Here is a 12,976-nt window from a genome sequence, read left to right on the forward strand (position 1 = left end):
TCTCTGTACACAGAGAGCTGTTACCCTTCCCTTTATAGTTATGACACAGGGTCACACTGGATTCACCACTAACCCTGGTACATCAATCAGCAGCAGGCACTAAAGCACCTTCTCTCACCTTCGGCCAACCAGGGATTTTCAAAAGTACTCAGCATTGACCTAACTCTGCTCCCACTGATGTCAATGGACACTTCACCACTGACTTGGCTGGGAGCAGTTGGGTCAACCCTGACGTCTCCACCCATTCCCCTCAAATGGAGACCCAGCCGCTGTAATTCATATATGACTGGACTCTTGCAGCTCTCAGTCCTCTGCCTAGACGAGACATCCAGAAAGGAAAAGCGCATGCTGATCAGTGGAATGAGCCAAAGAGAACACTTCACATCCCAGCATGCCGCATCCAGCACGGGCTGTCTGTGAACCACAAGATCTAGTTGAAGTTCTGCTGCCGATTTTGGAAACCCCAGAGGGGCTAGACCATTGTGATTTCAAAGACCAGCCTTTGTGGCAGCCACAGTCATTGGGTGTGTATCAAGTAGAGATTCAAGAGAGCAGGAACCAGAGTCAACACCTTCTCAAAAGCAGCTGAGAAGAGTCCTACCCGTGATATTTTCAGGTCATTTCTGTAAGACACGTCTTCAGCATAGCATTCCCAAAAGAGCAAGAGAGGAAGAAGACCTGGCAGCACATGCAAAATAACAGCCTATGACTGAGCTAAAATCAGGATAAAGAAATAACATCATGTTCAAAATCAAGGCCCTTGATTACACCTGGAATAGGTTGGACAAATGCACAGACTGTGCGCTGGGTGGTTCTCTGCATTTTAACCTTGCTCAGCACTTAGGTTCTTTGTAAATTAGATCGAGAGACAGATTATATGGGAGACTCTGTATCCCATTCCCTTGAGTCACCTCGTCCCCCTGCAGAGCTGGCCTCCTGTGGTAATGACAGCTATTCCAATAGGATGGGCGTTGGTGCTAATTGGTGGCAGCTGCCGTTGCTGTTATGTTTACACGGTGCACTTGAAGAATTGATGCCAATAAACCAAAGCAGCCTTGTAAGGTATGGCATTAATGGAAATAGCCTGGATCACAGCCCTTCTCTCCAGAGATGTGAATAAGCAAAGGGGGCAGACTGGAGACAAAGGGTGATTTCTGTGGTTCCTACACTGAATGACGGACAGTTGTCCACATCCCATGTTAATGAGGGGGAATAGCCACTTGTAATGTTAATGGCTTTATGAATGGGGGAATGGACTTCAGTAATATTAACCAGGGATACGCATCCACTACAAAGGGAAGTACACACCGTTCATATTAATAGAGGTTTCACCCACCATACCCATGGGGAGCTCACCCCAATAATGTTAATAGGAGATGGAACCTATTCTTCTCAGTGTGAGTCTCCAATAGGGAGAGTCAAGTGTCCCTGTTGAACAGGTGATATTCCCTACTAATGCTAACAAGACTTATTCCCTCTCTTGAAAGGGGAAAAATTCCATTACAGTTAGTTAATAATCTCTTGCTCTTATGACTAACACCTATTACTTAATAACCGCTAGCACTTTTTCATCTATAGATTTCCAAGCACTTTACTTAAGAGGCCAGTTTCATTAGCCCCTTTTTACAGACAGGAAAACTGGGGCACAGAGCAGGGGCACAACTTGTCCAAGGTCACCCAGCAGGTCAGTAGCAGGGTCAGGTCTTCTGAGTTCCAGTCCATTGTGCTATCCACTAGGCAAAAATAAATATGGAGTATGTTTCATGCTACATGACAGGATTGCGGTCATTAAAGATGGGTAAAACAACGTGTTGTAGCCTCAAATGCATCATCCTACAAGGGCAAAACACAGGATATGCAGCTGGTGTAAATTTGTTAAAGCTCCTTTGAAGTCAATTTACAGGCTGTGCTGCATTGAAACGTCTATGTCAAAATCAGGAGGACAATACAGTCCGCAATATATTACACGTTCTGAATTCAAAGACAAAATTTTAGCCATAATTATTATTAGAGATAAATGAAATTTTTCAAAATAAAAAGTTTAGTCAAAAATGGTCTTTTTTATCAATTGACAATTTTTGTGACACATTTTCACGTTGATTCAATTTTTTTTTCTTTATTTGATGAAACTGGAATTAAAAATTTTAGGCCCTGATCCTGCAAACACTTCTGCAGGTGCTTAACTTTCCTAGCAGGTGAGACCCCATTAGAATTAATGAACCTGCTCAGGGAGTAAAGTTGAGCACACGAGGAAATAGTTGAAGAATCGGGACCCAGGTCTGTGGTTTTTCTTTTCTTTTTTCCTTTTGCTGCTATGTAACTTTGGCAAAAGTGTTCAATTTTTTGTAAGTGTCAGAACTGCAAAAGTAAAAATGACATGAAAAAAAGTGGGAAAAAGAGAAATATTGATGACATTTTAGTCCATTCAGTAGAAAAAAAATTAAAAAGGGAGAGATAGGAAATAAAAAATACCCAATTCTAAAACACATTTTTTTTGACAAAAAATTGAACATTTTCCAAGACAATGAAAAATAATTCAGTTTTTAAACTTGCCAAATGAAAATGGCTTTTAAACTGTTGTTTGCAGTGTTGTAGCCATGTTAGTCCCATGATATGAGAGAGACAAGATGGGAGAGAGATCTTTTATTGGACCAACTTATATAGGTGGAATAGACAATCTTTTGAGCTACGCAGAGCTCTGCATTCCTTGTGGGTAGACATAGGACACCTTTTGGACCTAATACAAGGCAAAGATGCTTATGATGTGGTCGGGAGTTGCCTTTACCTTTAACTCATAGGATAAAAAAGTATGTTTCCATTTAGCTTTTATCAATTAAATAAACAAAACCCTCGTGCCTTAAAATTTGGGAAATACGTAGTTAAGGAAATTTCAGATAATTTCATTTCAGTATCCAGAAATATTTTTCAGCACTTCTAGCTTTTATTTTGTGTATCTTAGTACTTGTTTTACTAATTAATGAACCACAGTCCTTAACTCTGACTTTATTCTTGTTAATATCTTGAGTATAAATAAACTAAACACTTCTATTACTTCTGATAATTAGTAAGACGGACTTTGCTACACTCTATTACCCACAGAGATTAGAAATGTATTGCAGTTTAATTATGGTATGTACTTTTTTCCCCAAACACTTTAGGTAATTGAAAGTTGTGAATTACTTAATTTACATAATTCTTGACTCCACTATTTTCTTATTTGTCAGAAGTAAGCACCGTAAAATGGAGCGATGGGCCCGTGGATACTACAGGTTCCATCATGCAGTGCTCCACCTTGAACTGATGGTGTTATGTTCACAGCACACCCGCAGAAAAGTTAGATTAGAAACATCAGATAATCTTGCTGGAAGATTGCAGTGTAACATTACTTTATTTCTCAGTGGTCAGAGCGATAACACACGAGAATCCCAAACCAGAGAAAGACAAAGCAGGCTGCTCCCTAAAACAGGGACACAACTCACCTCGCCATGTTCTAGGCTGGCTCCTTCCAGCCTGACTCTGCCTCTCTGAGCCCTGGATCTCATGCTTCACCAAAGAGTCATCTAGGCTGCAAGCAGGACCAGGAAACCCCCCAACTCTTAAAGTGATAGCTTGCAATTCCAACACAGTCCTCAATAGACTACAGAGGGAAGGTGGAGCATTGGACACTGGGATTTGCAGTGCAGGCTCAACAAGCCACTGCTCCATATTAAAGACGAGGACAGGTCTGTTTAATACAGATTTAGCGTGTCCCTCCCATCAGGGGCAAGGTGGTAACCAGCAGAAGGGGTCACGGTGCCCCCAAGTTGGCAGCCCCACTGAAACGTGTTCCTTCTCTCTCTCCTGCCAGGCTGTTCGCTGTGAAGTGCGGCGGCTGCTTTGAAGGCATCGCACCCAGCGAGTTCGTCATGAGGGCCCAGAAGAGCGTCTACCACCTGAGCTGCTTCTGCTGCTGCGTCTGTGAGAGGCGGCTGCAGAAGGGCGATGAGTTCGTGCTGAAGGAAGGCCAGCTGCTGTGTAAGAGCGACTATGAGAAGGAGAGGGAGCTGCTCAGCCTGGTGAGCCCGGCTTTGTCGGATTCCGGTAAGGGGGAACCCGGAGCAGAGAGGAGTTTGTGGCCTGTGCTGTGGGGAGTGAGTCCAGGCCCCCGCAGAAACATGCCTGACTATTGTTATTGATTTGTATGACCCTAGCACGTAGGAGCCCCAGTTGTGGCCCAGAACAAAAAGATGGCCCCGGCCCCAGAGAGCTTATGAGAGATGGACCCCAGCTGGGACATATAAATCCAAACTGAGAACCACTCCAAGCTGTAGGGGTGGTATGTAACCCACGATAACAGTGTGGCTGCTTTTCCCACTCGAGTCATGTAATGAGACTCCTTCTTGGCTCCTGTGTGATGACTGAACCCATATCTCTGCCTCTAAAAGCTCCAGCTTCTATGTCTTGTGTCCAATAACATTAGCTTGTAGGGAGGAGCAGGCTTTTAAATCTCTAGGTGTGGTCTAGCCACTAGAGGGAGACAGAGATTACCATGGGAGCCCCAGTCGTGGGCCAGGATCCCGTTGCGCTAGGTGCTGTACAAACACCAAACCAAACAACAATCCCTGCCCCGAAGGGCTTACAAACTAAGCATAAGCCAAGAGACAACCAATGGAGACCGACAGAGGTGGGAGCACCAGGAAGTGAGATTGCTCCGGTCCGAATGATTGGCTGTGGGCTCTGCACACCCACAGCTGAACCCTTATTAAGATTTCTGTAGGCCTCATGGCAGAGAGGAGTTTTAATGAGGGATCCAAAGGAGAATAATGTGTTAGTTTTGTGGCTGTTCGCAGGGTGCTTCTCCAAGCACAAGGAAGAACAGGGAAGAAAATACCAAGGTGCGGGTTTGAAAATATAAGTGGGTGATGGAGGCTGGAAGTGGGTGATGGAGGCTGGCATCATGAGCCAGTCGGAGGTGGGAGTCAACCTTTCACTACTGGTTGAGATGGAGGGTGAAGAAAGCCCATGGAAGGTCTCGAAAGTGCAGACAAGTAGCTTATGTTTGATACGATCAAGATCTGGGGCTGGATTGTCACTTCCCAATCTGCCTGAGGCAGAGATGGCATGTAGCTGCACTGCCCCAGGAACAGACCTGGGAAGGAATTGTGCATCTGGTTTCCCTCCTGCTCCAGGGAGGAAGTGCTCTGCTGCAGATATATACTCCAGCCAGTGTGTCAGAGGGGTGGACAGTGGTTCAACTGTGGGTCTGCCCATTCCCTGCCCCTATCTACCTACTCCTCCACCTGCAAGGTGGAGGAAGAGTTGCTCCGTGGAGACTCCTGCAGTAATCCATGATGCAGCCTGACTCCTCTCTGCGCTATCGTGAAAGCAGGTCACACTCCTTCCCTTGATGGACTGTTCATTGATAGGTTTTTACACCATCCCACCAGCTCTGACTGTATTTTACAAAGGTTATGCAGAATTATGGACACGCAGAAGGTTTGCGGGACTTGGAATGTTGAAATGATGGAGAGATGCCTTCCCCATGTAGTGACAATAATACTTAGCAGCTTACCTTGGTAGATCTCTTTACAAAAGTGAGTTAAGTTATTATAATGAGTATGTATTATTGTGCAGACATGGTGGGGGAGGTAATAGCTTGTTACTGAACCAACTTCTGTTGGGGAAGGAGAAGCTTTCAAGCTTACAAAAAGCTTAAGAACTTCAACTGATTCCGGGCCTTATTATGCTGAGTGCTGTACAAATACATAGTGCAAATGTCCATAGAGCTGTGCAACAAACTGATCTTTTGGTTCAGTGGCGGATCTGAAAAATGAATTTAAAAAAATCAGTTTCGGGTTGACCTGAAATGAAAATGTTTTGAACTTTTCAGTGAAAAGAAAGTTTAAAAAAAAAATTCATTTCAGATCTAACTGTTTCTGTCAACCCGAACCAAAATGTTTTGTTTAGTTTCTGAGGGTTTTAACCTTTTTTCTTAAATAAAATGGAAGTAAATTCAAAATGAAAAGTCATTTTGAATAGAAAAATCAAAATATTTTGTCTTGAAAATGTTGAAACAAAACATTTTGACTCTTTTGGAGTTCTCTTCCTTGTTTCGACCAAAGCAATTTGTTTTCCATGAACGAAAGAACAGCATATTGGGTCAGACCAATGGTCTATCTAGCCCAGTATCCTGTCTTCCAAAAGTGGCCAATGCCAGATGCTTCAGAGGGAATGAACAGAACAGGGCAATTATCAAGAGATCCACCCCTGTCATCCAGTCCCAGTTTCTGCAAGTCAGAGGATTAGGACACCCAGAGCATGGGGTTGCATCCCTGATCATCTTGGCTAATAACCATTGATGGCTGTATCCTCCAGGAACTTACCTATTTTTCGTTTAACCTAGTTATAGTTTTGACCTTCACAGCATCCCCTGGCAATGAGTTCCACAGGCTGACTGTGTGTTCTCATAGACTTTAGGTGAGAAGGGACCATCATGATCATCTAGTCTGACCTCTTGCCCATTGCAGGCCACAGAACCTCACTCACACCAGTATTGTTGTGTTATGAAGTTCTTTCTTATGTTTGTTTTAAACCTGCTGCCTATTAATTTCATTGGGTGACCCCGGTTCTTGTTACGTGAAGGAGTAAATAATACTTCCTTATTCATTTCTACACACCATTCATGATTTTATAGAGCTCTATCATATCTCCCCTTAGTTGTCTCTTTTCCAAGCTGAAAAGTCCCAGTCTTTTTAATCTCTCCTCATATGGAAGCTGTTCCATACCCTTAATCATTTTTGTTGCCCTTCTCTGTATCTTTTTCAGTTCTAATGGGGTGACCAGAACTGCACACAGTAGTCAAGGTGTGGACGTACCATGGCTTTATATAGTGGCAGAATGATATTTTCTGTTTTGTAATCTACCTCTTTCCCAATGGTTCTTAATATTCTGTTAATTTTTTGACTGCTGCTGCACATTGAGCAGATATTATTTTTAGAGAACTACTCACAGTGACTCCAAAATCTGTCTTGAGTGATAACAGTGAATTTAGATCCCTTCATTTTGTATGTATAGCTGGGATTATGTTTTCCAATGTGCATTACTTTGCATTTATCAACATTGATTTTCATCTGCCATTTTGTTGCCTAGTCATCCAGTGTTGAGAGATCCCTTTGTAACTCTGCACAGTCAGCTTTGGATGTAACTATCTGGAGTAATTTTGTATCATCTGCAAATTTTGCCACCTCACTGTTTCCCCCTTTTTCCAGATCATTTAGGAATATGTTGAACAGTACTGGTCCCAGTACAGATCCCTGGGGGACACCACTATTTACCTCTCACCATTCTGAAAACGGACCATTTATTCCTACCCTTTTGTTTACTCTCTTTTAACCACTGATTCATGATTTCCTCTTATCCCATAACTGCTTATTTTGCATAAGTGTCTTTAGTGAGGGACCTTGTGAAAGGTTTTCTGAAAGTCCAAGTATACTATATGTACTGGATACCCCTTGTCTGCATATTTGTTTGACCCCCTCAAAAAATTCTAATAGATTGGTGAGGCATGATTTCCCTTTACAAAAGCCACGTTGACTCTTTCCCAACAAATCCTGTTTATTTATGTGTCTTGTGTTCTGTTCTTTACTATCCTTTCAACCAGTTTACCTGGTACTGAAATTAGGCTGACTGGCCTGTATTTGCTAGGATCACTTCTGGGGCCTTTTTTAAAAATTGGTGTCACATTAGCTATCTGCCAGTCATCTGGCACAGTGTCTGATTTAAATGATAGGTTACATACCACAGTTAGTAGTTCTGCATGAATTTGTGAAATATTTTGATCAAACTGACTATATATTTAGTTTGGGGGGGGGGTGGAGTTTTGTTTGAAAAATTTTGCCCAGGTCCAAAGCCAGTCTCTGCCACAAAGAGCTTCCAATCTAAAAGTAAGTTTTAATATTAGGCAGCATGACCTAGTGGATAGAGCACTGGATTGGGAGACCTGGGTTCTAGTCCCAGCTCTGCCACTGGTGTGCTGGGTCACTTTGGGTGAGTCACTTCCCCTTTCTGTGCCTCAGTTTCCCCATCTGTAAAATGGGGTCTAAGGATAGTAACCTCCTTTGTAAAGTGCTTTGAGATCTGGGGATTAGAAAAGCTAGGTATTTTTATCATTATTTCCATTTTTACAGAGGGGAAACTGCGGCACAGAGATATGACGTACCTTGCTCAAGGCCATTTGGTGACTCGGGCAGAACTGGGACTAGCCTCCAAGTCTCCCAAATTCCCTGCCTATTCCCTAGCCTCTGAACCACGGTAAATAGCCTGACTCCAAAACTGAGCCTGACATACCCCGGATTTGGTGACCTTGCGGGCATACGGCCAAAGGAGGTGTTTGATAGGATGTTTGGAAAGGGCTGAGGGTGTGATTCCCCAAATGACGAAGGGCTGGGAAGGAGTTTCGGTAGGTGCGTGGCTGGCTGAGTTCCCGTTGAAATGGTGACTTTAATGCTGCTGGAATTTGATTGTGCTATTAATGATGTGTTAGGGTGCCAGAGCCTTGGATCGGCCTCTTTCATTATTTTACACATAAATGTTTAACATTTCCTTTAAAAAAAAAAACCCAAACCCTAAATAAGAACAGTCCCGCAGCAAAGGCTAGAAAAAGAAAATGAACTTTAAGCAGAAATATTTCAGTTAGACGGGGTGCAGTCCCTAAAGACGTCGTCTAAGAGCAGGGGCAGACAGACACATGCCATTTGCCTGTGGCTTGCAATTGCATCTGATTTTCCAAAATACTGTTGGCTTCCTTTTTGAAACATGTTGTCAGACGATAAGGTGCTAAACACCTGGAGGCCGGTGCCCTGTGAAAGGAACGGCTGGCAGTCATTTGTAGCAAGTCTTTGTCACTGTAATAACAACTAGCTCTTCTGTAGCAGATCTCAAGGGGCTTTGCAAAAGGGGTCAGCATCATTTCACAAGCGGGGAAACTGAGGCACAGAGCAGCGATGTGACTGGTCCGAGGTTACCCAGCAGGCCAGTCGCAGAGCTGGTAATAAAACAGTCCTAGTCTAGTGCTCTGTTCACTAGGTCGCACTGCCTCCTCTAATAGTTGTCATTATCCTCTGGGAATGTCCCTTTCCAGTACAGGTGTGATGAAGATGGACTGGGACTTTTCTCTGCACTTGTAATGGAGGTGGAAAATCATTGCAGCTGTTGTAGTGAGTGTTGGGTGCCTTGCTGATTTCACTGTTGGGGGAGTTGTATGTTTTGGATGCAGCGGTTATGGTGAGTGAGTATCCAGAGAATGAGTGAGATCCCTTATAGCTAATGGAGCTCCTGGAGAAAGAAGCTTATATTCTACAGATTTGGATGGCCCCTATTGGAGGGCTTCCATGCCCTGTGATATTGAGTCAATTAGCATCACGAATGATGAACGCCAGCAGCCGAGGGTGCAGTTGCAAGTATTGTTGCTAGAAAGTCAGGTAGATGATTGTCAATATTGGAATGTATGAATTGGGAACATGGTGCTGTGAGAGTGCTGAATCAGACCTTGGAAAGTCAACTGGCAAAAAATCCCTCTCTCCTCCACTTTTAACTTACTGGAGATAAATATCTATATTTATTGAGGAACAAGCGAGCCAATTCAGATAAAATAAGAACCAACAGGAAGCCTCACCCCAAAAGTGAACCAGATCTGATTTGTGAGGGGTTGTTGTTTTTTGAGGTTTGAAAAAGTTTGGCTAACTTTTTCCCAGGTATTCCCAACAACCTCGGCTTTGCTTACAGTACTTCTAGCCCAACCAAAAGGAGTGGCAGAAACCTCAGGGAAAAAAAAGTCTCTTCCTATGACAACTCCAGCCAGATTCTGGAGACCCAGGAGATCTGGAGGGTTGGGACAAACTTCAGAACAGGATCCAAATTTTTGAACCTATCCCTAAAGCAGACTCAATCCCTAAACCTTTAGTGGCAGTCCGCCATTGCTGCTTGTGACGTGACTGCTTTGTAGCTCAGTCCAGGATGTTCATCTCTTTGCTCCTCCCATCCGATGGGTTCAGTAGCGGGATCTCACTGAATGTGGTGGTGTGCGTGTGACACGGTGACTTTGATTTGTGATGCCGTCTGGCAACCCAACATCTCAATGCGCCTCTTTCGAGGTGGAGTGAAAGGGAAATGGGTGATACGCTGCCCTCTTCTGGAGAGGGATGGCTTTGCACTCACCGTGGCTGAGCAGCTGTGTGAACCAGTGGACTGCTGCCGTGCCCTGTGGAAAGGAGACCGAGCTGTAAGCCCCAAAGCAGAGCAGTGCTCCAGGAAGGTGGGGTAATACCATGTCATGTGAGAAGAGGACGAGGCTGTGCTTCTGCAGGCAGAACCACAGTATAAGCAGAGCTCCAGTGCAGCCTTTCATGAAAGAGTCACCCATGCAGTCTGGCCAGCCACCTCCGTGCTCCTTTAACCTCTTCCCATGGCTTCTCAGTCCCCTAACTCTTCTCAGGCTGCTGGCCTGATTTCCAGAAGGGCTGAGCAGCCATAAATCCCAGTCAAGGCAATGGGAGCTACAGGCGTGAAACCAGAGAGTGCCCCCCCGCGAGGTTGTGACTCTCCTTCGCATGGTTTCCTGTCTCTTGAACTCACTTCGGGTGGACTGAGACTCTGAGGCCTTGAACCTGTCACCACAGCAGCTTTCCCCCAGTGCCAGGTGAACCCCATCGAGATCTCCAATGGAGCTTGGTCCCTGACTTTCCCTGTGCTGGAAGGAGCTGTGAAATTAAGAGCTGCGTGTCCAGCCGGTGGCTGCCTTCCCAAAGGCCCTCCAGAAATGTAAGAGGCTGGGAGGGAGGGACACAAACTGAAGGCCATTTTGTGAGAAAATGCAGATGAAAAGCAAGGCTGTGGAAGCCATATGTTCTCTTTAATCTCCCAAACCCTTGCTTCAATTACTGCCTCCCCTGAGCTCCAGCGGCCAAGCCTAAGTAAACAAGCCCTTCTGAAAGAAGACCCTGGTTTCCAATTAAAAGTGTACTAACATTTCTCCTCTCCCTAATTCCCTCCGACCAAAGAATTTTTTCATCTCCGCGCACGAAATCAAGTAGCCCTAGATTGCCTCCACGCCACCCGGCTCTCTTCCCCATTGAGTTGTGGGGTCACCCAGAGGTCACCACAGACAATATAAATGGCCCCCAGCCCTTTCCCATGTGACGTCAGGAGGAGCCTTAAAGATTAATTAATTCCTACCTCGTTCACGGAAGGCTTTAAAGGCAGAGTTAATTAAAAGTATTACCACACTAAATCCGACTCAACTTTTTTTTCCCACTCAGATGGATTCTTGGAGCAGGTGTTTGGGGAGTTTGGTCCCCCTTTTCATCACTTGCAGAGTAGAGCGCAGAGATCTGTTTGTTTTCAGTGGTTTTTTTTTTAATGTCTTGAAAGCTGTAGCTGCTCCATTATCATCCACTGAGCTGCACTTGTCAGACACTAACAGCAAAACGTCCTGCTGCACTCTAAAATCATGTGGTTAGAAATAGTAGCCAGATGCTAGCTGGGAAATAGCATCAGGGCAGTAGAACACCTACAGGCATCGTCATAAGATGCTCTCAAGCATTCAGCCTTCTTTGAGAGAGAGAGATTTATTGCCATCACCTCTGTGGTGGGATATAAATGAAGACAACAGGGTCACTTGTCCCGAGCAGAAAAATCTCAGGTTCCTTATTCTTAAGTCTCCAGCAATGGGCTGAAGCCACCAAGTTCAGATCTGGGGGGTTCTTTTAGGCCGAATATAATTCTTGATAAATTACACATAGTGTTAGGCAAACATGAATAGGTTCTGAATAGAAATGGGCCTGACCCCTTTAGCTTTGGGAAAGTTCAGATCCAGCAGCAGTTTCTTTTGCAGAAGCTGACATAACGCTTAGTGGAATATAGCTGTTTATATAGGCATTGCTTTACCGGCTACTGAAATGCAGCCATCTCTGGTGTGGAACACTCCTCCCAGGTGTCTAACGGCACAGTATTGCTGCACAGTGGTTTAGGATGGGCATAAGAATGCCATGTGCAGTTGGAACTGCAGGCAGAAGAATGTAATTACCCACGCTGGAATGTAAGCAGGACACTGGCGTTAATGCAGCATTACACATACACAAAGTGGCAAGGAACCAAGAAGTAGCTAGCAGTTACATATTGCATCTGAAACCCAGTGAGCAAACCCCCTTCCTTCGTTTCCCAGTAGCCTGCAAGGAGAGTGGGTTTCTTTCTTGGAGAGGGAGGGAGAGAAAACCCCTGCAGCAGCAGCCAGAGATTGGTGGGAATTAGTGTGACCGGTCTGCCCCCTGAACCTAAGCTGCCTGTGGGGTGGGAAAGGAAAGCAGCTGCATGCTGCTAATAAAGCATGTTGTTCCGTGTCGGCGGTGCCTATTAGCCACACCAGGTATGTGTGCTCAAGGAAGAGTGGGGCTGGAAGCATGCAGACCGGCAGGGGTGCCATAGGGAACCAGTTAAGTACAGTGGTTAGGTAGCTGCGCTGTGACGGCTGCTTACCACACCATCATAGTCTAGTTCCCTTGTGCTCCTCCCATCTGCCTGTCCTATCCCCCTGCTGGCTCTTGCACATAGGCACTGTCTTTTTGTCATGTGTAGAGCCCTGATCCTGGACTCAGGCCTCTAGGCACAGCTATAATAATAACAGCGATGATGATGATGATGATATGCCAGCCGCAAAATCTCTCGAGCAGTACTGTGCCACTCCTCTCCTGCTGACCAGGGCCGGCTCTAGGCACCAGCAAACCAAGCACGTGCTTGGGGCGGCACATTTTCAAGGGCGGCATTCTGACCATTTTTTTTTTTTTGCTTCCCGTGGCAAAAGCCTAGAGCTGGCCCTGGCAGCAGCAGCACGTCGTGCGCGGGGGGTGCCCTGGGGCCGCTCCGGTTCGTGCCGCGGGGGAGCAGCGCCGCACCTTGTGGCTGGGCCGGGCAGGCTCCGAGCCGGGGACACTCGGACTGGGGC

General features: G+C 45.3%; 1 protein-coding gene across 1 annotated transcript in view; it reads left to right on the plus strand.

Moving 5' to 3' along the window:
• The window catches only part of LOC113407557 (LIM homeobox transcription factor 1-alpha), a 149,981-nt gene that overhangs the window by 112,245 nt on the left and 24,760 nt on the right, over positions 1 to 12,976 (plus strand). Inside the window, exon 3 of the mRNA XM_026656198.1 lies at positions 3,848 to 4,080. Within this exon, the coding sequence (XP_026511983.1) occupies positions 3,848 to 4,080 (233 nt within the window). The remainder of the gene's footprint in view (positions 1 to 3,847; positions 4,081 to 12,976) is intronic.

This window comes from Terrapene carolina, unplaced genomic scaffold (assembly GCF_002925995.2).
Source record: "Terrapene carolina triunguis isolate 2854851 unplaced genomic scaffold, T_m_triunguis-2.0 Scaffold212, whole genome shotgun sequence".
In the NCBI taxonomy this organism is placed as follows: domain Eukaryota; kingdom Metazoa; phylum Chordata; order Testudines; family Emydidae; genus Terrapene; species Terrapene triunguis.